This window comes from Lepidochelys olivacea (genome assembly GCF_965140295.1).
Source record: "Lepidochelys olivacea isolate rLepOli2 genome assembly, chromosome: 25".
Taxonomy (NCBI): domain Eukaryota; kingdom Metazoa; phylum Chordata; order Testudines; family Cheloniidae; genus Lepidochelys; species Lepidochelys olivacea.
Genome location: NC_140435.1, coordinates 10,090,632 through 10,115,452, shown reverse-complemented (window position 1 = coordinate 10,115,452; position 24,821 = coordinate 10,090,632). Strand labels below are relative to the sequence as shown.

Here is a 24,821-nt window from a genome sequence, read left to right as displayed (position 1 = left end):
TGGTAAACAAGAGGCTGGCAGAGAGTAACTGATGGGGCTGTGCCATGCACCTGATTTCCCCATCTGGCCAGGCTAGCTGTTTTTCTGCCTCCTTGTTGTTGTGATTGTGAGATCTGTGGGCCAGACCCCTCTCCCTTCTGAGTGTTGGTGTAGAGCACCTAGCATCGGGGGGAAGCCACCTGCTCAGAGCCTGTGGGCACCACTTCAATACAACTAATTCACAGGGGAGGCCAAACAGCCTGCAGGTTGTGTAGAGCAGTGTTTAAAAGTAGCTTCTCCCCTGTGAGATTGAAACAGGCTCTGGTTGGAGTTAGAAGAGGTAGGTGGGTATCAACTGCTGGCTGGATGTATAATAGGAAATAGCTTAGGGTTTTGTAAACCAGTCTGCCAAGAGTTACAAGCCCACCCTGAACTAGGGAGGATTTTCACCTAGCCAGGCTCAAGGGGTTTAACTGAGCAAAAAAAAAAAAAACCCTCACATATTGACAGGTTTGGCTCAGTGAACCTCACTTGCAAGGAAAAGGCAGCCCCTAGGCACAGTGTGAGCCATGAACCAGCTGCACTTGGAGTGGAGGGAATTTCCACTTCCCTCTGGCCTGGGGTTGTACTTGAGCTGCTCAGTTCCAGTCCCTGAGCACCGGAGCCAGGTTAGCCTACCCCCCTTGGGTAGATACAGCTAGCTCAGCAGCACAAGGCTTCTGGCGCCCTTGCTCTCCCATCCCCGAGAGCTGGATTAACCAGTTGGCAGGAAAAAACCTGTTACTGCCAGAAGTGTCTACACACTGGTGCTACCTCAGGAACTTTGGGCAAGTCCCTTCGGGTCAGATTTGGGAGGTGTAGAGCAAGGGGCTTGGTTTCACCCAGAGCATGTGGCATATGGGGGGTGCACTTTTGAAAACTAGGCCCACCCGCTCTCTGTCTCTGTCTCCTCTGCTGTGAGACAGGGCTAGCTGGGCCGTGTTTTCTTAGAGCAGAAGCTCTAAAGGGCAGAGGGGCTGGGTGTTTACACAGCAAGTTCCAGCCTGCAGGTGCTGCCGCTAGAACAGAGCACTCCTGCTCAGGCCAGCTCCCTCGGCCTGGATTGATGCTGTCAGCCTCTTCCTTCGCTCTAAGCAGAATCCTGCAGGTCGACCATGTCCCCCTGCTCCTGCCACGGTGCTCTGAGGGAGCCAGGCCCTGCTAGTATTACCCTATTAAAAGTCAATTATCTGGCCTTGAGGCAGGCAGGCCCAGCTCCATCCCCCAAGGGAAACTCCCAACGGTTTCTACCCAGCTGCAGCCCACGCTCAGAGCCCTGCCTAGCAGCCCCCTGCTCCCCGCCTGGGGAGAGGTCATGCCCAAGGCAGTGTGACACAGAGCAGACACAGCCCCCTTCTGTCCAATTCCCATTTATTTCTTAGCGACCTCATCCCCGAGAGGAAGTCCACTAACTCCTGAGCAACTCTACCAGGCTTTACAGCAAACCCTTGTGCCTGGAGCAGTAAAAGCTGGAGTGGGGCAGGGTGGGGGGAGACATGACACATACAAGCTTCCAGGCCTTAAATTAAAGTTTTCCAAAAAAAAAAAAAAACCCCCCAAAAACCCCAAACCCAAGAAAAAGCCCCCTCCCTGCTCAAACTCTTTGCAGTGCACAGCTTGAAGTCAGTGGCATGGCTACCGCTGAGGGGACCGGTGCAAACACAGCATGGGAAGAAGGGAGAGGAGGGTGGGTAGGTTCCTGCTGCAGCACTGGCTTTTACATACACCCGTTCCTACTGCATTCCCATGCACACCTCCCTCCCTCCCCACCCCTGGCTCAGCAGGAGCATCAGAGCTGCGAGTACAGGGAGTTCTCCATCTCCGGCGGGAGCTTTGAGTGGAAGGAGGCGAGGCCAACGCCAAAGTCTGCAAGAGAAGCACAAGGTTGAAGGATCAGCGCTAAGAAATCCTCCCTGGCAGCTGCTTGAGAGGCTGTGGGGAAGTGGGACACTGGGGGCATGGCCTCCTAGCTCATGTGGGGCCAGTGCTCTGGCTTTATGCCACGCTGCTGCATCTCAGCAGAGGCCCACGGTGTTGGGTTGGTGTAGAAGGCAAGCTTCTAGCCCAGCTGGTGACCAAGAAAACCTGGTCAGGTCCAATACAACAGGAGCTGGTAGAAAGGCCCAGGCTGTTATCTGCTCCAGGCACCTCACCTGACTCTAAAGCCTAATGATAAGTCTAAGGTCACTGCAGTTTGGTAGAACCATCCAGTTGTTCTGGGCTCATGGGTGGAGCTGGAGTCAATGCACTGGCCCCTATAGGAGCACTTCGGCCAGGACACCCGGGCAAGGGGCAGGTTTCCCAGACAGGTTGCAGGATGGAGATGGTGCCGCTCAGACAAGTGGGGAAGCAGTTAACCTCAGGGGGCCATTTCTATGGCAGCTTTAGCAGTGGCCCCATCTCTCCCCTCCCTGGGCATTGAGGCTTACTCCCCTACCTAGATCAGCGAGAAGTTTTTCTCCCCCCCTAAACCTCACCAAGCCAGGCTCCCTGCTTCTCCAGCCAGGAGGGGCAAACTGCAGCCCTGTCAGGCTCTGGGGAAGGGTGTGACTTTGGGATATGACCCACTCCTCCCCCTGAGAGTACAGGCACACTTGTCATGCGAAGGAATCTGGGCTGAATTCCAGGGATCCGGATCCCCAGATCAGCTCCCACCAGCAAGCATGGCAGATTCCTATCCCCCACCTCCCCTCACTGGACCGCACCCATCTCTCCATCCAGGCGGCTGGGCAGGGGCGGATTCTTGTGCTGATCCTCAATGTGCAGCGTCATCTCTTCCCGCGAGGCGCTGGAGTACGGGCACTGCATGCAGGTGTAGCGTCCTCGCGTGTGCTCCCACACAATGCGGCTGTTGGAGGAGTGGCCTGCAGCACAGGGGGGTGGAAAGCATGGGCCCTGACTCGCTGCTGCCCTGGGATAGCGGTCACACGGCCATCCCCCCTTGGGCATGCTCAGCTGTTGGGCAGCACCTGGGGACGCACCCAGCAGCTGATGGCCGCCAGGAAGGGAGATCCGAAGGCCAAGGCAGGCAGCATGGTATATTGGACGGGGATTCAGGATGCCTGGGTTCTATTCCCAGTTCTGCCACTGACCAGCTGGTCCCCTCCCGCCCTTGGCCTGTCTTGTCTCTTGAGACAGTATGCGCTTTGGGGCAGGGACTGTCTCTCTGGACAGCACCCAGCAGGGTGGCCAGGGTCACTGGTGCCTCTCACGGCTACTGTAACGCCCCTAACATAGAAAAGGGGCAGGGGGCTGGGCCAGTGGCTGTTCCAGCTAAGCCCCAAAAGGGCAGGTCATCCCCCTGCCCAAAGCCTTCACTGCCGCATGCTTGGCTCAGCTGGGGAAATCCAAGCCTCCCTGGTAAGGCAGGAGAGCAGCCGATTTCCCACGCTGCCCAGCAGGGACAGGCCAGCAGACGCTGCTTTCAAGAGCTGCCAGGCCTCCGAGACCATCCCTGCTCTGCAAATGGTCAGAGCCCCCAGAAACTGCAGGGCCACTCTCCCTCCCCAGGTATCGGGGCCAGCGCCCCCCAGACACACGCTAGCAACATGGCACACAGCCTCAGGCTGAGGGTAACAAAGCCAGCCCCGCACAGGGTTTGGTTTAAACAAGAAGTCTTTTCCATCAAGACACCACAGCAGCAGTCAGTCCCAGACAACGGATAGACTTTTCCCCCCCACCAGGGCAGGCAGCACCCTCCCTTGTCAGCTAGAGATATTAAACGGTTGACGTACAAGGCCTCTGTATTATGTCCCTTATCGAGGGGTTCTGAGGTCCCCCATCCAGTGACTGAGCAGTCTTGGCCCTGCTTAGCTTGCAGCGCAGAGGCAATCAGGGCATGTGGCTGCAGGTTAGAACGCCAGAACGGCCAGACTGGGTCAGGCCGCCTCGCCCAGTATCCGGTCTTCCAATGCCAGGTGTTTCAGAGGGAATGAACCGTTATTGGACTAAGCCTCCCAACCACACGTATTGTGGTTGTTTTGCCCCCTGGGTGGTGCCCTTGGGCCTTCCAAGGACTAAGAGCCCTTTGCTGTCCTGTGTGACGTGGCTAATTCAAGCCCTCCTCCCTGCTTTCCTGGGGTTCCCCTGTTCCCAGGGCAGGTCACCCCCTCACTGCACAGCAGCACCACCCAGTGACCAGAGAGCAGCCCAAAGCCGAGAGGTGCCGGACTAACCTGAAGTCACACCTGAGCCAAAGCATGGGAGGCGTGGGCCGACGCACACACCTGCGAAGGGAATCGAGGGGCGAGACAAGCATTAGGCCTTCCCCTCCCTTGGCTGGGGGGGGGGGAAGGGAAGCGACCGAGAGGCCCTGGCTCGGATGCCAGCGGTGTCCAGCTGCCACTGGCTTTTCAGAACAAGGCTGACAGGACCAGGGGGCATCGCTCCACGCGCTGCCCCTGCAGGACTCCACGGACATCTCCAGGGGGCGGGAAGCGGGACGGAGATTGGGGGTGGGGAAGCTGAACTGGGATTTTTTTTAGCACAAGGAGGGACTTTCACACTGGAGCAAATGAGAGCCAGGAACACGCCCCGGTGCCCACACCATCCGCAGGTTTGCCAGGGCGTTAGCTGGGCAGCAGTCGCAATAGCCTGTCACCGGGGCTCCTCCTCCCGCCAGATCCTGTGCCGAAGGAGTCCCCAGCGCAGACCGACCACGGTCATCACAGGAAAGGAAGCGGGGCTCACCAGCTGAGCACAGCGGCCACAGGCTGGCGGGAGGGAGCGAGGGAGGAACAGGCCAGGGAGGAGTCTCGACCTCGGTTACAGAACGAGAGGGAAATTCTCAGCTGGCATGGTAACTCCTGAGGTTGGTGGAGCCAGCGGGGGATTCAGCCCAATATGCCCCCAGGCCTTGGCAAACAGAGCAGGGCAAAGGGGATCCTGCGTCACGCCCCATGTCTGGGGAGCCCTCCAGGAGGGACGTGGGCCTTGTGATCAAGTTTTCCCGTCGAGCAGCTGGTTTGTTGGGGGTGAGATCGTGGGACGAGGGGTGGAGAAATGGCCACTGGAACCCACCCCACCCACCATGGAGTCCGGGACAGAGGGAACCTAGGAGCTTGAGCAAGTGGGATCTCTCTCGTTCTCAGGGTGGCAGGGGGAAGACCAGGCAGCTGGTGGGTAGCGTCCTCGGCTGGAAGTGCCTCCCTGCCCACCTGTGGATTCTCGCAGCAGCAGCCTGGGGCGAGCCTGGAAGGAGGTTTGCTGTAGCATGGGTGATTCCCAACTGAAGAGGACAGATTTACCTGCTGGCCCTGTGTTCTCACCTTGACTTTTCTTCCACACAGCATTGGAGACTGGGAGGCCTTGGCTGGGCAGGTACGGCCTGAGGCGATGCTGAACTGAAGCCTGAGGTAAGCCGTAGGGAGACGGGTGCATGTAGGACAGGAAAGGCCCCGGCACCGTGGAGTGAGGCTGGCCCGAGAACCGGGTCAAGGACGATGGCCCGAAGAGCGAGGGCTCCAGCAGAGGGAACGGGTGGGAGGCCGGAGAGACCAGAGGCATGGACTCCAGGGAGCCGTGGAGACCAGGGAGACTAGTGGGGAGTGAGGCTGGCACCGCGGTGGAGACAGCGTCCATGCTGGGGAGGATGGCTTCTTTCTCCATGTGCCGGATGACGCTCTGGAGTTTGGGCAGCGCCTCCAGGGGCTTGGCCGGGGGGTCCTTCTCCAGGCCGGAGGTAGCAGGTGGGGTGGGCTTCTCGGCTTTCTGCGCTGGAGCCGGGCTGCTGGTGCTGTCGGAGCAGACGTGCAAGTGCTTGAAGAGGGAGCGGTGGGTTCGGAAACGCAGCAGGCAGTTCTCACACCTGGGGAGCGACAGGAGAGGGCGAGTCCACAACAGCCTGGCCTGAGGGGAAGCCCCCATCCTGCAGGCTCAGCAGAGAGGCCAAGAGCCGAGCGGACCAGGAACTTTCTCTCTCATGTAGAAAGGAGCCATTCCAGGCACATGGCCAGAGGTGGAGCCATTTTCTGACCCGACCTCCCCCTGCCAAACCGGAATCAGAGCTGCGGCTGCCTCCTGCCCCTGGGCTTGGCACAGCAGTGCCAGCGGCCACGGGCCCCTCTCGTCAGCCGCCGCCCCCCTGCTGCGCTGCCCAAGCGCTGCGCACCTTGGCGGTCACTCCGCAGCACAGAGCCTGACCCTCGGAGGCAGGTCCTGTTGGGTTGTGGGGCTCTAGACTGCAGGGGACAAAGCCAGCGCCAAGGAGGGAGAAGAACTGGCCCATCGGATCACTCAGGGGCACGGCCACAAGCAGAGGGACAGCACAGAGCGGAGGAAAAAATTATGCCCTGCAGGGCAAAGCCCACTGCCTCCTGAACAGTCCCCCAAGCCACAGGAGAGAGCCCCATTGCTTGGCACATTTACGACAGTGCCCTGGAGAATAGCTTGGTGGGTGCAGTGCCCTGCCTAGGAGATCTGGGGGCTCTGGACTCGCTGGGACCAGTGAGGGGGTCGGTGGGGGAGAGGGGACTTACTTGAAGTAGCGGTTTGGCTTGTAGTGCACCTTCATGTGAGCCACGAGGTCCTGCATGCTGGGGAAAGTTTCCGTGCAGCCCTGGGTGGGGCAGTGGAATATTTTACCTGGCAGAAGAGGGGCAGAGGGGTCGGTGAGACACTCCGTCAGGTCCACCCTAGACACAACGGTCTCAACTTATATCTAGGGGATTCTTTATAACCAGCTACGCAGTGGGTATGGAGCCCAGCCCCTTCGTCATGCACAGTGCTCACCTCTGCAAACACGCACAGAATGTCTATTTGCCAGTAACCCTCTGCAGGGAAGGCAGGGGACCCAGTTATCACAGCAAGGCACATTTCAAACCCCTCCCCGCCCCGTTAAAAAAAAAAAGGTTAATTATACAGTTTACCAGCACAGCAGCTCGGCAGAGAGTGGCTGATAAGATGAGGGGAGGGGGTTTGGAAGAGAACCTGGAGGTGGGGAAGTTAGTGAATTAGCTTCTCCTCTGATAGCCAAGGGGCAGATTTGATCTAGGTCCCAAGCAGCCAGATGCACAGAGCGGGGGCACGTTGGGGAGCATGTGTACGATCAGAGCCAGTGGGCTGAGCGTTTGGGATCAGCAAGCTGCTGTTTGCGGACACTTGGCTGGGCGAGTGCCGCTTCACACTGTCTTGGGGGACGAGGGGGGGTTTGAAACACAACCACCACCCCCCTCCAGTTTTATAGCTACGAGCTCCCATTCCCACGTACTGCTATAAAAAGTTACGACCAGAGTACCCGGCACCTCCCGTTGTTCCTTGTCGGAGCAACAGAGAACTGAGCTCCTGGGGGAGTCCCACACCTGTACTGGAGCCAAGCCCATGTAAACCCAGCCTTGCAAACTTGTATGTTACAATTCTCCCTGCACAAGAGTTCCAACCAGCCGGTCAGTGGGTAGCGATACCATGCGACTTCAGTGGACAATCACAGCTCCGACAAACACTCACGCAAGCCACCCACAAGCAACCCGCAGGCTGGAGTCTCGTCACCAGCTGCTCAGTCATCAACAGCAAACCGACGCTTTAGAAGTAGCCCAGCAGGGCCGATGCCCCAGAGGAAGCACTGGGAAGGGATAACGAGGCCTCCCCATCCAGCCTGCCCGAGCACGTGGTGTCCTGGCACCCCACCTCTCGGCAGCAAGGCCCCCTTCTCCCAGCACCCTGCTGGGATGATATGCAACCCAGGTCTTACCCTCCAGGGACTGGGTGGGTCTGTAGTGGACTCTCATGTGATCCATCAGTTCCTGCATGCTGTGGAAGGCCAGCTTGCAGCCGTAGCTCGAGCACGGGTAGTGCTTCCCTGGAAGGAGAGAGAGCCGCCGGGTCATTTATCTCCCAAGCCCCAGTATCTCCCCTCCCTTCATGTCCTCCCTCTTCCCCAGAAGAAGTGCAGGGCCTCGCTGGTCCTCTGCGGCTGGCGTCAGAATTGGCTGATGTGCGTCATGCCCAAGCCAGCTACCCGTGAGAACACGGCCGGCTGCCTCTCGCAGAGATCTGGGCCAGAGATCCTGCAGATGGGACACGTAGCGGGTTTACCCAGGAATGGGGCGCAGATGGCAGCAACGGCCCTTTGCTCCCCCCACAGCATACCTCACCCCGGACCTAGGGGGATCCCCAATGGCTCATTCAGGCTGGGGCTCTCTGCCGAGATGAGCCACCAACAGGGCCAGTTCACACGGCGCGATGGTGATTTTTGCACTGTCCCTGAGGAGACCCACCAAACTGATGTCATACAGGCTGCTGAGTGGTCAGATGGCAACAGTTTCCAGTCCCTATCAGCCTGGGCTCTGCTTGGACCAGAGACAAAGGGTCCAGAGCTTCAGTTCTCCCTTAGAAAGATCCCATCATGACCCTTTTACAGTGTGGTCCCCATTTTCTTTTCTTCCCACCTCTGCCTCTCTCCTGCCACTGCCTGGTCTCTCTCCCCTGCTCCAGGTAGCCACTGCTTTCCCTTGCCCTGAGAACGGTGCCAGGGAGAAGACCCAGAGGAGATGGCGAGCAGGAAGAGTTTAGCAGATTAGCCCAGGAACATAGTAAAGGAGTCCGGCACGAACCCAAACCGCTCCCCCTTCTCTAGCTTAGATGGAAAGCCCCGAGACGGGGCAACGTCAGACTAGCAAGAATCCCAGGTGAACACTTAAGGGACAAGTTCGAGTTAGTCTCCCTAGAGAAAACGGATGAACGGTCGTGGCCCTTTGAATGTACCTGGAGCGGTGCCCTCTGCTGGAAGAGAGTGGACCTGCTGGGAATCACAGTTCTACCTCCTCCCCCCTCCATGCACTGCTGCTCCCTTGAGCTCACCTGGGAGGGGTCTGCGCTTCGGGAGCCGCAGGTCCTGAGCTTGAGCCCCGCTGCCTCCACTTCCCGTTGGGTGCATCTGGCTGCCCGACACTGCCGGGTCATTGTCGCCTGCTGGAGAGATCCTGAATTACGACGGGCGCGTGGCCACCGGAGACGAACTCCTAGCAGCCGGGCAAGGCCGAGCTGCAGTCAAGAGCAATGTCGCCCAGTGCATAGCAAAGCTATTGCCAGTCAGCCACCAGGCAGAGGCCATCAGAACAGGAGTGTGCTAGGCACAGTGGGATATTTCAGCCGTCGTGGCGGTCTCAGAGTTCTGTATTTCGATCAAGGCCATTGCTGGGTGCCACTTCCAGGAGTTTGGATTCCTTTTCAAGTTGAATCTGGGTTTTGGTTTTATTGGGAGCATCTGGGCTGGTCTACCTTGCAATTCAAAACCCGCGGCTGGCCCGTGCCAGCCGACTCAGGCTTTGGGGGCTCGGACTATGGGGCGGTTTCAGTGCGGTGTAGATGTCTGGCCCCAGGCTAGAGTCCAGGATCTAGGACCCTGCAAGGTGGGACGATCCCAGAGCTTGGGAGCATCTACACTGCAATTAAACAGACCAGCTGACTCAGGCTAAGGGCACAGGCCAGCCATGGCACAGACCTACCTCCGAGTACATCATTCCGGCATGGGTCTCACCTGAGCTTCTTGACATAGGCTCTCAGCCGGAACGCCAGGCTTTTAACACCTTGGAAAGGTTTGGGAGCCATGCTGGGAGGGAGCCACATGCAGGCCCCTCCACAGGGCATCTGGGGACAAGGAACCAGCTCTGTGGTCACATCTTGGCTCATCTCTATTTCCTAGCTGCTCTGAGGCACCAGGTCTTCCACATCCCACCTTTGGAGGCCAGCAGGAATGAAGGCCTCAAGGCCATTTAAAAGTCAATGTCCAGCTCATGCACTAAGTTCTGAGGCTCTGTTTGCTCTGGAGCAAAGAACTATTCTTTGCATAAAACTCGTTAGCCCCTGGATCCAAGAAGGGCATGCCCAGAAAAGTTCTACACATGGGCGTCTCTCGGCTAGGGACGAGTCCCATGGAGCACATGAAGGATGCACTTTGGAAGTCAGAACTTTCGTTGACCCAAATGGATCCCCCCCCCACCGAAAACTAAGGGGACACACTAGATCTTCACTACCAGGGCTATGCCACGGTCCAGACCTGGGGGCGGGGAGTTCGTAGGTCCAAATTCAGCTACACTGAAGAGGGTAAGACATTTTTTCAAGTGGGAAAAGCATTTATTATCCTGTTCTCCCATAATTCCAAGCGAGAAGCTGGAGAGATCTTTCCACCGTCTTAGTCTGATCCATTAAGTCACCTGCCCACCCCGTCCAAGCCTGAAGGACTGGAGGAGAAAGGTTTCAGAATGGGAAGATGGGGGGGTGGAAGGGAGACAGCCTGGCGCTCGTCTAGCTCACATCACGGCCTCTATCCAACCTGAAGAGGGACATGTGGTCTTAACACGGGTGGGAGGTGGCAGCAATGACCATGAGACGCACACCATGCTAGAGGAGTGCTCAACTGCGTCAGCAGGAGAATTCTGCACATGGTTCCTGATATCCCACGTTTGACACCTCCTCGAGCAGAGCCTCGTGGGGGGAACCCACGCAACAGGTTCCGCTTGTGTGTTACTGTGAGCGGGGGCTTTCCACGAATGGACGGCTTCACTCTGCAGCCTGCCACACACACAGAGCCCATGGCTCTTCCCTCCCATGCCATCTGCCTTGCAACCTGCATCCACCCTCCGCATCTCCCACAGACACTTCTGCTCCCTCAAACGTATTTACCGCCCAAGGAGAAGGAGGGCAACGCTGCGTCTTTCTCCGTCTTCAGGGATTTGCTCTTGACGGGGCCAGGCGAGGCGTAGTGCTCGTGGTAAGCGAGGGCCGAGGCGGAGCGGGCAATGCTGGGCACTGGCGAGGGGCTCTTCTCCTGGTGATGCTAAACCAGACACAAGAGGACAAGGTCAGCTGTGCACAGAGAGGTCTTGTGAACGTGCAAGACCGACGCCTCCCCTCCCCAGCTGCCAGATGTGATGGACTCCTGCAGGGGATAGGTTCTTTAGGAGAGGAGGCTGAAAAGGCCAGGGGTGATTAGTCTGGGGAGGGATACAAAGCTGCGTGGCCCATTGAAGCGGGGAGCCCACCTCATCCTCTGAACATCATGCCAACCGCTGGCTGCCCCCCAAAAGCAGGGCCTCCTCTGCCCCCCGAACTAGTTGCTCCTTAAAACATTTTAGCTTCCCCTGTCCCGCCCCTCCCGAGTGTGGCATGGGACAAGCTGCTTGAACAGCGGTGACCAATTCCCCCCCATCCATCTATTTGCTCCTCAGCTACTGGGGCATTTGGGTGCTAAGGAGGTAGCTTTACCTCGGCCTGTGGCCACTGGAGCATCAGACTTCCACAGCGAGAAAACGGGAGGCCCATCCAACGGGGAGGGGAGGGGCTCACAGGGAAGATTTTAGTCTGTGTGGGGAGGCATGTTAGGGAATTGTCCTGGCCCACCAGCATTCTGCTTTCCCTTGCCACTCACCCTTCCCTGCCCCTTGTCCCCCACCACCGAGGAGAGGCCAGCGTGGCTGGAATGGAGCTGGACGGGGGCAGCGGCTGGGCAGAAGGACCTTGGGGTGGACAGGAGCACATGGTGCTGGGGAAGGAAAGGAAGGGGGAGCTGCTGGAGGGGACGGCTGGTGAGGTGGGTGGGGACTGCTGCTCATTCAGGGCCTGGTGAAGGACCTGCCCCTACAAAGCTGGGTCAGGTTCTCGGCATGAGCAGATGGCAGGGGCTTCCTGCTCTAGGGTGACCAGACAGCAAATGTGAAATATCAGGACAGGGGGTGGAGGGCAATAGGAGCCTATATAAGAAAAAGACTCAAAAATTGGGACTGTCCCTATAAAATCGGGACACCCTATACTGCTCCCTCAGGCCAGGGTGTGGGGTGGCAGCACCAGTCAGGAACAAATCCCGTCAAACCAACCAAATGTCCTTCTTCGACAGTGCTCCTGGCGCAGCGGATAGAGGGGAAGCTGTAGATGGGGGATCTCTTGGATTTTAGTAAGGCTGTCCCACATGACGCTCTCATAAGCAAACTAGGAATTACTACAAAATGGGTGGTTGAAAGACTGCACTCAAGTCGTAGTGATCAGTGTCAAACTGGGAGGGGTAGGGGGGGGTCCCACAGGGGTTAGACCTGGGTCCGGCACCGTTCAATATTTTCATTAAATGACTTGGATCACGGCGTGGAGAGGATGCTTCTTAAATCTGCAGAGGTCACCAAGCTGGGAGGGGTCGCCAGCACTTTGGGGGGCAGGATTAGAATTCAAAACAACCTTGACAAATTGGAGCATTGGTCTGAATTCAACAAGATGAAATTCAATAACGACAAGTACAAAGTACTTTATGTAGGAAGTGCGGGGGGGGGGGGGGAAATCAAACACACAACTACAAAGTAGGGAATAGCAGCTGGGTGGTCATACCGCTGCAAAGGATCTGGGGGTTATAGTGGATCACAAATTAAATAGGAGTCAAACCATGTGATACAGGTTTGAAGAAGGCCAATATTCTGGGATGTATTAATAGGAGTGTTGTATGCAAGACACGGGAGGTAACTGTCCCACCGTACTTGGCACTGGTGAGGCCTCAGTGGGAGGATGGTGTCCAGTTCTGGGTGCCACACTTTAGGAAAGAGGTGGACAAACTGGAGAGTCCAGAGGAGAGCAACTATAAAAGATTTAGAAAACCCGACCTATGAGAAAAGGTTAAAACCCAGATGTTTAGTCTTGAGAAAAGACGACTGAAGGGGACATAACAGTCTTCAAACATGTTAAGGGCTGTTACAAAGAGGATGTTGATCCGTTGTTCTCCATGTCCACTAAAGGCAGGACAAGAAGCAGTGGGCTTAAACTGCAGCCAGGGAGATTTAGGCTAGATATTAGGGAAAAACTTTCCAACTCTCAGGGTAGTTAAGCTCTGGACCAGGCTCCCAAGGGAGGTTGTGGAATCCCCATCACTGGAGGTTTTTAAGAACAGGTTGGACAAATCCCGGTCATGGATGGTCTAAGTTTACTTGGTCCTGCCTCAGTGCAGGGGGCTGGATTTGACGATTTCTCAAGGTCCCCTCTTCCAGACCTGCTTTTCCTAGATTCTCCTTGGATCAGTGCAGCAGGTGGCCAGGATTGCTGGGGGCCGAGCGAAACCCAGGATCTTGGCCAGCCTTAGCCAGACCCCAAGACGGTCCTGAAAACTAGGAGACTCTCACAAAATAGGGCCACATGCTTAGCCAAGCGAGTAGGGGATGAACAGGGAGCACAGAAGAGTATCACATGGAGTGGGGAGGGTTTCAGACCCATGGTGGGCTCCCAGCTGGGGCCTGGTTGGACACCCAGCACCGAGAGCCGATCATCTATGAACAGGCACCACCCTCATAGGAATAGCAAGAATAAGGACCCCATTTGACATGTTGCTCTAATGGGGCTCTCATATCATGACACCACGCTTGAAACTAGGTGTCAGCTTCACAGACAACAGGTCTTGTCAAACAAACAAACTGGAGAATTTGTTCGGCTAGCCCCTCAGAGTGCATCGTAAAGGTCACCGGGTTGAAATGGCGTGTATTTGGCAAGGCGTCCAGCCCGGAAGTCTACACAGCAACGAAACAGCCCTGTGAGCCTGAGTCAGCTGGCACGGGCCAGCTGTGGGTTTTCCCTTGCGGTGTAGACATACCCATAGTCTACGCATCTAGCCCGTACCCCATCCCTGACAATGCAGAGTTGCAAGAACCTCCCTAGTGGACAGCTAGGGAATAATATGCCTGTAAGGATGTTTTCCCCACCCTCTGGCAGTTAGAGGTGGGGTGAGCCTGGAAGCAAGAGGGCTTTCCCCCCCCCCCCCAGGGATGTTTAGTTCTTTGAGCTCCTACGCATTTTCTCAGGATCCAGATCTTCTGCTGAGCACCCCCAACAGGCCATTGGAAGATACCCTGCATTCGTATCAGGAGCCTGCTCCTCCCAGCCAGCGTGTGCACCCAAACGCACAGTGCGTGCCCCACGGATTGCGCTGGCCTCAGAGGCGCGCACCCACCAGTGGCCAGTTTTTGCAAAGCCTTCCCCACACGCAGCACTGAAGACATCCGCGAGCTCAGCGCCTGCAGCTAAGCTCCTGCGAGGAGTACGTAGATCAGCTGCAAAAACCCCTTCGCCTCCCCATGGCAAGGAAGGTGGATCAGATGCAGGAAGACACTGGCTTGGTCGGTCATCTGCCTGCCAGGACAGCTAATGACGGAGCAGTGCATGGTGGGAGCCTGCTTTATCTTTCTCTCCCCCACAGGGCCAGGGAAATAGGCCTTCCCTACGCGGGTCCCAGCCTAAGCCTATTAGAAACAGACCGTCTTGAAAAGCCATTTTAAGTTTCGTTAGCTGCAGCGAGGATGAAGCATTGAGGAGCAGCAGCTGCCAGGCTGACAGACAGATGGGAGCCGAGGCAGGGAACCACACACACACACACTGCTGGGTGCTGTGCGAGATGGGGAGCCAGTCCTCACCCTGAGGAGCTTGTCATCTAAATGAGGCCAAGCTGCCAAATGTATTTCCCCAAAGCTGTCAGAGCAGAACAGCTCTTTAGGATGGTGCTGAAATCAACCACCCCTGCAGAGTGGCTGCATTAGCCCTGGGCTGTGAACTCCTCTCTCATGTCGGGGACTGGGCTGTTCCCCCCACCTGCACAGGGAGGCAGCAGTGGGAGGTAGAGGACAGGGCTGTGTAGGGGACCCCATGCCATTCCATCAGTTGGCTCATTCCCCCCCCCCCCCCCCCCCCCATGGAGGGCTCAGGGCAGCCCAGCTGCTTGGGGACAAGGAGGTGCCAGAGCTCACCCTTTGCTCAGACTCTCGTGCAGGGATGAAAATCTAACGCCAATGCTACTAACTACAGGGCAGGTCCAGCGGGAGACCATTGGGCCAGTCCACTCCAGGCAAAGCGCCCACCATTAGAGCTGGATTTCTGGTTTGCCTGGGCAGGTGTCCTTGGACCAGTGGGGCTGCTTCCCCCTGGGCATGGGCGTGTAGCTCTGGTTCACATTGGCACATCAAGAGCAGGGCACCGCCGTGGTGCAACTCACTAACTTGTTTCCAGTAGAGCCTGGTGTTTACTCTGTACCAGGCCTGAATGCAGCCGGAGTACCCCACAGCCCTGACCACAGGGGAGGGTCACATAAGTTGCTCCATGGCCTCCTTGATGCTGGCCTTTCTGCCAGTTGTGGACACTTGCCCCACTAGGAACTGGCCTGTCACCATTAAACTCATTTTCATGCAAACCACAAGTCAGGTGAATGATTTTTGATCATTATTGCCCTGGACAGGATCTGAATCCATGACCTAGAAGTGCAAGGCTCCCCACTGCCAAAATCCCCAGGATACCCGCCACATCCCCCTAGTATCCAATGTGTTTCTCCTCCTGGCACCCAGTGAGGTTTGACGTTTTACAGATGACATGCCCATGGTCATACAGGAGGCCTGTGGCAGAGCGAGGAATTAAACCCAAATGGCAGGCTAGCACCCTAACCATGCCTCTTGAAAGGGCCACAGATGGATCCCTCGCTGCCAGGGATGCCCAGGCCACTTGCAAGCCACCGGTGAGTATGGCACCTGCCATGCTTAGCTCGGTGCTTGGGGCAGCTGGTACTGCACAGAACCAGACCCCCTCAGGCGCCTCTGAGCAGCGAGGCTGATGGCGGGCAGAGGCTCGGTCCTGGTTTGTACAGAGGCAGCAAACTTTAAAAGCCTGCTCTGTGGCACACAAAGAGGAGCCTGTTTCCCCTCCTGGCCATGCTGCTATAGAGCATGTCGGGGCTAGGGATTCCCCAAGCGAAGCATCGCAGTCAGCGCCAGCTAGGGATGGAAGGAGATAAGGACCTTGCCCCAACAAATTTGCCACGTGGCTTCTCAACCCAGCTGCACTGTATGGGAGTTGTCAGCAGTGGGGATTGAACCTGCGACTTCTGGTTCGGAAAGCAGGCGGCCCACTGCCTGAGCTAACAACTCCCCCAGCTGCTGGCAAAGGGCCGTAGCAGGTTCATTGGCCTTCGTGGGCCAGCCATCGCCCAAGCACCACTCTGACCTCCTGTCTTAGTCAGCCATATTCCCCTCATGGATTTTTCATGGAAAAGTAAAAGCGACAGGGGAAGAACCCGGGTAGAAGAACGTCCTCGCCATGCCCAGCAACTTCCCATTTGCAGGTATAGTGCAGGAAAATACTTCCAGGTTATGGCTGGGTGACATCTCACCTTTTGTTCACCACAAGCATTTAAGCATGATCTTAAGCCCTGGCAGAATTGGGGCTGAAAATTGTACTGATCCGAGGCTGGCTGCTTAACTTTGGGGTTTGTATTTAAAACAAAAAACAAAACCAAAAAAAACAAACCACCAAACAAAACCCCCAAAATTATCTAGCTCTTTTCATCAAGAGAGCTCAAAGTGCTTTACAGAAATCACTATCCTTCTTTTGCAGGTGGGGAAACTGAGGCATGGGAAGGCAAAGGCCAGACCACCAGACAAACCAGTGGCACAGCCAGAAACTGCACTGGGATCTCCCAAGTCCAAGTCCAGTGGCCGATCTACTAGGCCACCTTGCCTTCCTCTTAGGCTGGATGTCAGTTTTAGGAAGTTAGGGGGCTCAGCTTGTTCGCTTGCTGGTTTGGGGGCCTCTTTGCAGCCATCAGCAATAGTGTTATGCTACCTGCCCAGTCTGTGCCTTTAAAGCCAGAAACTCCCTGGCCTTGTCTAGAGGATTTTGCTGCCGCTACACTGTGGGATTGATTATGGGGTGAATCATCTCAGCCCTCACAGGGTCAGCACAATGAGGCGAATGCTGCTGCTCTTTTACTTCTCCTCCTTAGAGGCCAGGAGGGGAAGGTTCGGGGGCAGTTGGGAGGACAGAGCCAGGGGTGCAGTAGCGGGGACGCGTGCAGTTGGTAGATGGATATTTGGGACCCATCAGGTGCAAAGGCTTCAGGGCCCAGCAGCTCAGGTGCCCACACCACTTGCCTGAGAAGTGGTACCTAGGACAAAGGTGAGTGATCACGGCGCTCCAGTTACCCTGACACGTTCCAAGTGTTTCCTTAAATCCCAAAGAGGGGAACAGACCGGGCATATGGGGAGACGTAAGGCACCTCACAGGGCTATGCCTCTATCAAGGGTGCCTTAGAGTGGTCCCTGGACCAAGCCACAGACCCCGAGCGGAACCAAGCAGCCTACAACAACCACACACAAGCAAAGGGGGAATCTTTCAGTGGGGCGACTGGGACTTAGCTCAGAGGTGATGCTTCTGCCATCTTCTCACCCCCCCCCCCCGCCCCCAGGGATCGGAACTCCTCCCCCTCCCCCCCAAACCAATACAGGGGCTGGAAATTCTATGCTCTCTACCCTTAGGCTGGGGTTTTCCCCAGGTGGCAAAAGAATTTTTGCCCAAACCCCCAGCAGGGGTCTAAGGCCCCAGGGGGTGTTTGCTTTGTAAGCTGTGAACTTTTCAGCACATCTCCTCCTTTGGAAAAATAGAGTAAAGAGACACACAAAGTACCATGAGCCATAGCGTCAGCTTGCGGGTCTGTGCATTTGCGATCGTCAGTTTCTGTTGAAACCCCCCACCCCCTCCGCCACGTACAATCTCTGCAGGGGTAATTTTTTAAAACAACAAAAGCGAGAGATACCAGGTCAAAAAAAATCCCTACGTGCAAATGTTCAAATGACCCCCCGGAGGTAGAAAAAACAAAAATGCTGCATAGCAGACAAGTCTGAGGGAAAGTCAATCATTCCGTCCACACTGGGCCATCCCCAAGGTTGGTTTGGCTCAGTCCCACGGACACACAAGAAACAAAGACCGACAATCACCTCCAGCTAAAAGTAATCTCAAAGTGCGTAGAGAATTCCACAGAGATCACGGAGTCATCTGACTGCCAGAGCGAAGTCTGCACGTACAACTTTAGCTCTGCCCCCACTTGCGTATGTGCCTTAGGGTAAAGGGTTAAGTTTTCCAAGAGCACTTAAGAGACTTATGACCTAAATCCCATTGAAAGTCAACTATGCTGGGCACTGGACAGACCACATAAGTGACAGTCCTTGCCCCCAAAGAGTTTACAATTTAAGAGAGAAGACAGCAGGTAAATGGAACAAACAAGGAGCAGGAGGGGGGAGAGAGGGGATAGGACAACATATAGGATGTTTCAAGGACTGTGTCAATATCTAGTCTTGGGGTACTGTGAACCAGACACACTGAAAGTAATTGGTGTTCTAGATTTATCCCCTGTAGGCTAGTAAGATGTAAGCTGCAGAATATTAAATTTGGGAACGGCTCGTGCAAGCCTGTATCATGATGCACATACACAAAGGGACAGAGTTAAGGTTCTACGTCAAGGTTAGCACAATATTAAGGTGGAGTGGCTAAACTGGGATGTTAAAAAGCACCCGTTTGACTTCAAAGCACAAGTCCGACTGCACGTCAATAGGATTTGTGCTCCCCTTCCCCATGCAAGTTGCACATGCAATGAGACAAGGGCTCCTCATTTGCTGAGCCCCTGTTCCAAAGCTTGCTTTAGCAAATGGGCATCGTTCCATCAACATCCTGGGGCTTAGATCAGGCCTGAAGCACGCCCGTCACACCAGTGAAAAAACTGGAGCTGACTGGGACCCAGAATTCCTGTTCTGTGGGAAATTCAGATGTTTAGAAAAAAAATTCTTCCAATTGGGAACGAAGAACAAAGTTTCAGAATTTCCTACAAAACAAAAAGTAAAATAAAAATAATAATAATAAAAAGATTCAGGACCATCAAAATATTTCATTTCGATAGCATCAAAGTGTTTCTTTAGTATGGTTTGATTCATTCTGACTTGTATTAAAAAACTCAATCTACTAAATCCACCTAATCTTAAACATTGTGTAATATAAAAGTCTGAAGAAGCAAACTGACGCAACTTTGTCAAAATGAAAAGTTTTGCCTTCCCCCCCCCCCCGCATCCAAAAAATTACATGGACGTTAAGAAGCTCCCACAAAACCTTCTGGATTTCAAAGGAAACCTGTTCTGTTAAAAGATTTTCCACCAGCTCTAGTGTAAACCTCCAGGTGCCGAGCACAAACCGTACAGCCACATAACTCAGCACGTTGTGAGTTCAATCCCTGAGGGGGTCATTTAGGGATCTGGGGCAAAAACTGGGGGTTGGTCCTGCTTTGATCAGGGGGTTGGACTAGATGACCTCCTGAGGTCCCATCCAGCTGCAACCCCAAGCACCGGTGGACAGCCCCAGGAGGAGCTGGAGATGAGGGGACAGGAGCGAGTGCCATAGAGCAGTAGTTCTCAACCAGGGGTCCGGGGCCCTAGGAAGTCTCGAGCAGATTTCAGGGGGGCCTCCAAGCAGGGCCAGCATTAGACTCACTGGGGCCCAGGGCAGAAAACCAAAGCCCCGCCGCATGGGGCTGAAGCCCAGATCCCTGCCACCCGAGGCTGAAGCCGAAGCCTGAGCAATGTAGCTTCGTGGGGGCCCCTGTGGCAAGACCCCGGGCAATTGCCCTGCTTGCTACCCCCTAACGCCGACCCTGGTCTTTATATGCAGAAAGCCAGCTATCGTGGCACAGGGGGGCCGTGGAGTTTTTATAGCGCATGGTGGTGGGGGCAGGCTCGGAAAGGAAAAGGTTGAAGCCCCCTGCCCTAGAGGATCTTAGATCTCCTCTCTGATCTGGAGCTGGAGGCCTGTTTGCAGGGGAGGGGCCAGCGAGCCTCCACTCTTCTTCTCTCTGAAAGCCAGGGGTATTTCTGAATGGCTCTCCATGAGCTTTATGGCCTCTGCCCTGTCCATGGCACGCTGGGAGTGGAGAGAACTCAGTGAACCACCGAACAATCCCTGCAGATTTGGAGTAAGAGGATGGAGAAAACCCTGCTGATTTGGGGTGGGGCGCGGGGAAGGTAACAGGACAGATTTTCCCCAGACTCCCCTGCTGATTTATAGCACCCCAGGTCAGGCTTCTCCATTGGGAGCAGCACCACTCGTTGCTATGGCAACACCTATTCAGCCTCCTTTCTTCAGGGGTTCGATCTACGGCAGGGAACGAGCATCTTCGAAGCCCCACAGGAAGCAGCGAGCGTGCGCCTGCGTAGCGGGAAGGGGCCGGGGGGGAGAATCCAGTTTTGGGCGCAGAACGTTCCGAGTTAAGAAAGGGAAGCGGCGGTCAGGTGTTTGAAATAGGGAGGTTTTTTTTCAGATCCTCGTTCCTCACTTTGGACACTGCATCAGCTCCTCCCCAAACGGCCACCGTGTTTTGAGAGCCAGAGAAAGGCGAGAGAGAATTTTAGGCCTGATCTCCCCTGGGGGTTAGCCCCCATTTCAGTATCTGGTACAGAACAGCAACCCTCCCCTTCCCCCAACTCCAATTCTCCAGGTCCCCGCTCCTTGTTGCGCCCACTCACCCTCAGTGCAAAGCAGGGGCAGCATGTTACCAGATCAGAATGGGAGTGTTCTCGGCCGCCTCCAGATCAGACCATGCCCTGGTGGGACGGCACATGGTGCAGGGCCATGGGAATCAGGGCCATAACTCCTCGGTGTATTTCTGTCCTCCAAACCTTAACTCTTACGGTATGTCTGCAGCACAATCAGAGGCAGACGCACCCGAGCTCGCACGGTTAAAAACAGCAATGTAGATGTGGTGGCATGGGCTGTACCAGCACGCTGGGAGCCCGGGGAAACGCTCGCGTTTCTAGCCAGCCCGCACGGAAGCCCGGGCCACTGCATCATCACTGCTCCGTTTAGCGGCATGAGTGCTGGTTGAGCCAGCTCAGGTCGGTCTATCCACGCTGCAATCACGCCTCAGACTGCCGTGTAGACACACCGTTCGAGTCAGGATTCCAGCCCCGATTGCTAATTCAGAAGTCACTTTTTGCAAGTATTCCGCTTGGTTGTGCAAAAATTCACCATTCCCCACCCCCAGCCGGAGAGACTTTCCACTAGTGAGCTCTCTCACTAGAACAGCTGCAGGAAGCAAACGCAGCCAGAACACGGTCCTTTACAAAATTCGAACAAACGGTCGTGGGGGAGGTTCGTGGGGGAGGTGTTCACAGCAACTACGCAGCCCTAACGAGGGGAGAAGTCACCATTGCCCCGTCTGTTAACTGCCCTGGCTTGGCTCCCCAGTGCAAACAGGAGGGCTCCTTCAGACCAGCTAACAGAAGACATTCACGAATCCACAGCAGTGGGCTACATGGAACAAATAATCCTATTTGAGGATCTACACCATGCTCTGCAGCCAGAGGTTTAATACAATTTCTGAAACACATATTGTCACACACAGAGATGAGAGACAAAGGGTTTGGAGCCAGGGAATCCTGATCACTCACTACAAATGTAATAAAAGAGAAGGGGCCTAGAGATACAGGAAATAAATGCTATGACAGCAGAGCGGCTTTTTCACTGATCGTTCTGCTGAGCTTTCAACCCACAGCTCTGGCTGCTGCTCGCTCAGTGTTTCCTGCTCAATCTGGAAAGCATAAATTTGTCTCAGGTAAGCCTTTTCCTTTCTTGATGTATACAAGCAGACCAGGGATCACAGGGTTAATTACGTACACGTTAAATAAAAATAACTATGTTAAAAGATCACTACAACTGAGCTCAAATTGCATGAAAGTGAGATAATTCAGATTTCTCTTCCAAAGTCTCCTTGACTCATCCGCCCCCCACACACGTGTGTTTTATATTATCGCATGGGGCTGACCCTGAACTTCAACGCCATAATCTACAGTTTATAATGGATCCAGATGACGACACTTGTTTTTCCTTATTTCAGCCTTAAACATAGATTTCTTCCTTTCTTTTCTTTTTAAATGACAAGGGGAAAAGACAAGAACTTTGCATTCGTGATTAAATACATTCTCGGTGGAGATCACTCTTATTTATGAAGCATCTGACCCATGCTAGTCAGAGGAACACACAGAGTTGCTTTGAATCCTCCCTGCACCAAGCCGTGATCATACCTCGGTGTTAATTTCAAGATCTAGTCACTGGAATAAATGCGGCTGTGATGGTGGATTACAGCATTTCCCCTGCTCTTAATTATTTTCAGAGAGGGCTGCATGTCAGGGTCCTACATTTATGATGCTTTCACCATTTCTATGCCAGCTTTTAATGACCCCAAGTCAAGTGACTTGCCCTAAGCAATCTTTTTAATAGTCCTTCTGAAAATGCTTCTTTCAAATCCTTCCTCATAGCTCATTTAGGCCATGTCCATGCTCTAGTGGAGCAGCTTACGGCACCATGGCATAGACGCTTCCTACATGGATGGAAGGGGTTTTTCTATCAATGTTGTTAACCCACCTCTCCGAGAGGCAGTAGCTAGACTGGCAGAAGAATTCTTCCACTGACCAAGTCGTGTCTACACCAGGCTTAGGTCCACCTACCTGGAGTGCAAAAATTTTTAAGTGTAGATCAGGCCTTAATTTGGAACCTTTCATCACTAATCTCTGCCTATTCACACACCTGGTCATGTAAGTCAAATAATCAGGCATTAGGAAACAGAATAGATGATATGATCTATCATCATCGGTAAAACCACCTTCTCCCAAGAAAAAACAACGAGGAGTCTTTCTGGCACCTTAGAGACTTACAAATTTATTTGGGCATAAATAATTTATTAAATAAAATATTATAAAGTATAAATAGATATCTATGCCCAAATAAATTTCTTAGTTTCTAAGGTGCCACAAGGACTCCTCGTTGTTTTTGCCGATACAGACTAACACGGCTACCTCTGAAACCTTCTCCCAAGAGCCTCTCTCGCTCTCCTTCCCCCTCCACCCCGCATCTGACAGTGATCGGTTACCACAGCCCCATGTGCTATCCTGCAAATTAAGCTGCAGAGGAAGCCTCCTTCCACGCAGGGCCCATCTGAAGTTATTTCAGCTTGCAGGATCTTCCTATGCATCCATACTTCACCATACACACACCGGGCATTACAGCAATAGGGGGTGAGGGGGAGAATTGCCCCCCCCAAAACAAAGGCTTGAACCCCAGTTTTCCCAACAAACAGCCACCACCAGCCCAAACCGGTGCAACAGCCCACCCATTGTCACCGCGTGCAAGCAGTTCAGGCCGCCCTGAGCCCTCTGAATAACTGTAGCATCCCAGGGCATCTGCCAGCGACTCTAAGACGACAATAACAAAGCCAGTGCAAGCAGCTCTCGGACAAGGAGCCAGCTAACATGTGCAGTCAATCGGGATTGGGGGAGGGGGAGAGAAACTGAGGTTTCCCAGGGGTGTCCTTTGCAAACAAAGACAATTTATAAAAAGGAGAAAGAAAAATCAATATGAAATAAACAAACAGCTTCCTGGGAAGAAAAAACGGGGCCACTCCAGGTCCGTGTGACAGATGGGCGGGAGGGTACAATGGGCAGGGCACAGTACAACGTGAATTCCCATTAGCAACCCTATACCAGGTTGGCTCATGATCATCCTTGGGGCAGGGGGGGAAGAATGGCTGTAATGACTGGGCCCCTGCCCAATGGTGCCACTCCTCTCCACCCCCCAGGAGCCATTTGCCTGGCTCAGCCAGTTTCAGTTTTCCTTTCCCCTCGGAGTACAGAAGCTGCTAGCCAGCGGGCTAGTTTAGAGGGTCCTGTATCCAAATCCAGGAGCCCCCAGAACCAGGCCTGTCATAACCAAAGGACATAAGGCCACCGAGGGCGCCCCCTCCCCCGCAGGCCCGCACCCCTCCTCCCCCACCAGGGCTTGAATCCCCCCGCCCCCAACTCCACCCTAGCAGATGGGGTGACATTTTCTCCCTTTGCAAAACACAAATGCGGTGGATTATTTTAGGGGAGGGTGGGGGGGGAATATGTAACGCTACCCCCCCCTTTTTTTAGCATGACCTGCTTCTCTCTTTGTGGGGGTGAGGAGGGGGCGACCTCCCCCCCCCCGCCCCAACCAGCTCCTCCTCACTTACTTTCAGCCCCTTCTGGTTTATTTCACAGGCAGAGAGCCCAGCTGCCTCGGGTCAGTTTCAGGCTCCCTCTGCTGTACCGGGCTCGTTTATTTCGTGTCTCGCCGGGCCAGGATCAGGGAGGTGAGAAGGGGGGGAAGGGGCTTGCCCCCCAACACAGACAGACAGACACGAAAGGCTGCTCCTGGATTAGCAGAGGTCACCTACCATTTCTCTGGCAGGTCCTGCAGGGGAGGGGCTTTTGTTCTGGCTTTAGATCCCAAATTCTCCCGGAGCAGCAGCGAGAGACATCACAAGGCAAAGATGTTACATTGTAGCCATTTTATGTTAAGCAGCTGTCGCGAGACCGAGGGTGATTGGGGGGGGGGAGAAGGGGGAGGGATTTGTTAGAGGAGGGAAGTGAGGGATTAGATTCCTTTAGCAAAGGGGGGGGGATCTCCTGGAGTTGACAAGACTCCAACACAAACCCAAGAGGCGGTGACTCCAGCGCCCTACCCCCTTGGTCCCCCCTCCTCCCTCTCTCCTATCACATGGTTGTGTCTCTCATGTGCTTCTCTCCTGCTTTTTGTTTGCTTCCTTTTTTCCCCCTTCGTTTTTTGTTTAAAGGCCAGAGGTGATGGTGCTCATAGAAGGGGGCAGATCCCCATCTTCCCCCTTTCCAGCCCCAAAGCTCCGCCCAGGCCATGGGGCACCCGGGCTTTGTTTAGGGCAATGCACGGAGTGGCCGATGTGCACCGAGCCATCGCATCCAGGTGCAGAAAATGGCGGCAGCATCCTGACCTTTCGGGTGTTTGTCGCGGGCGTGGGGTTTGCGGCTCGCTGGCAGGTGTTGCTCTGTGCAAGGCCAGGCGTGTGAGACGCCCCCACGTCTGTTCGTAACTGAGCCCATCTCACAACAGCCCTGAGCCAGCAACAAGGTCCGTGCAGATGGACCCTCTACTCTACCACTTCAGGGCCTAGCGGCAAGATTTTCCAAAGAGTTTATAGGATTTAGGCACCCCAC

At 54.8% G+C, this 24,821-nt stretch overlaps 1 protein-coding gene across 5 annotated transcripts; it reads right to left on the bottom strand.

Annotated features, from left to right (window-relative positions):
• Window positions 1–1,372: 1,372 nt before the first annotated feature.
• ZNF414 (zinc finger protein 414) lies at window positions 1,373–24,171 on the bottom strand. 5 transcript variants are annotated; one of them, XM_084614189.1, is made up of 9 exons: window positions 24,026–24,171; window positions 10,639–10,792; window positions 8,815–8,925; window positions 7,706–7,813; window positions 6,495–6,600; window positions 5,286–5,824; window positions 4,194–4,244; window positions 2,724–2,882; window positions 1,373–1,884 (listed from the first exon to the last, which is right to left on the bottom strand). In XM_084614189.1, the coding sequence occupies exons 1-9, from the start codon at window positions 24,026–24,028 to the stop codon at window positions 1,808–1,810; spliced, it is 1,308 nt and encodes a 435-aa protein (XP_084470315.1). In that variant the 5' UTR covers window positions 24,029–24,171; the 3' UTR covers window positions 1,373–1,807. The 5 variants fall into 5 exon arrangements, with proteins under 5 accessions (XP_084470315.1, XP_084470318.1, XP_084470316.1 ...); XM_084614192.1 differs by having other exon boundaries at window positions 5,286–5,752; XM_084614190.1 differs by having other exon boundaries at window positions 8,815–8,922.
• Window positions 24,172–24,821: the final 650 nt, after the last annotated feature.

Coding starts and splice junctions, on each gene's coding strand:
- ZNF414 (XM_084614189.1), bottom strand. Junction 6,601..7,705: donor ACCCACCCAGTCCCTGGAGG/GTAAGACCTGGG, acceptor CTCTTCTGCCAG/GTAAAATATTCCACTGCCCC. Junction 2,883..4,193: donor TGGCTCAGGTGTGACTTCAG/GTTAGTCCGGCA, acceptor CCTGTGCTGCAG/GCCACTCCTCCAACAGCCGC.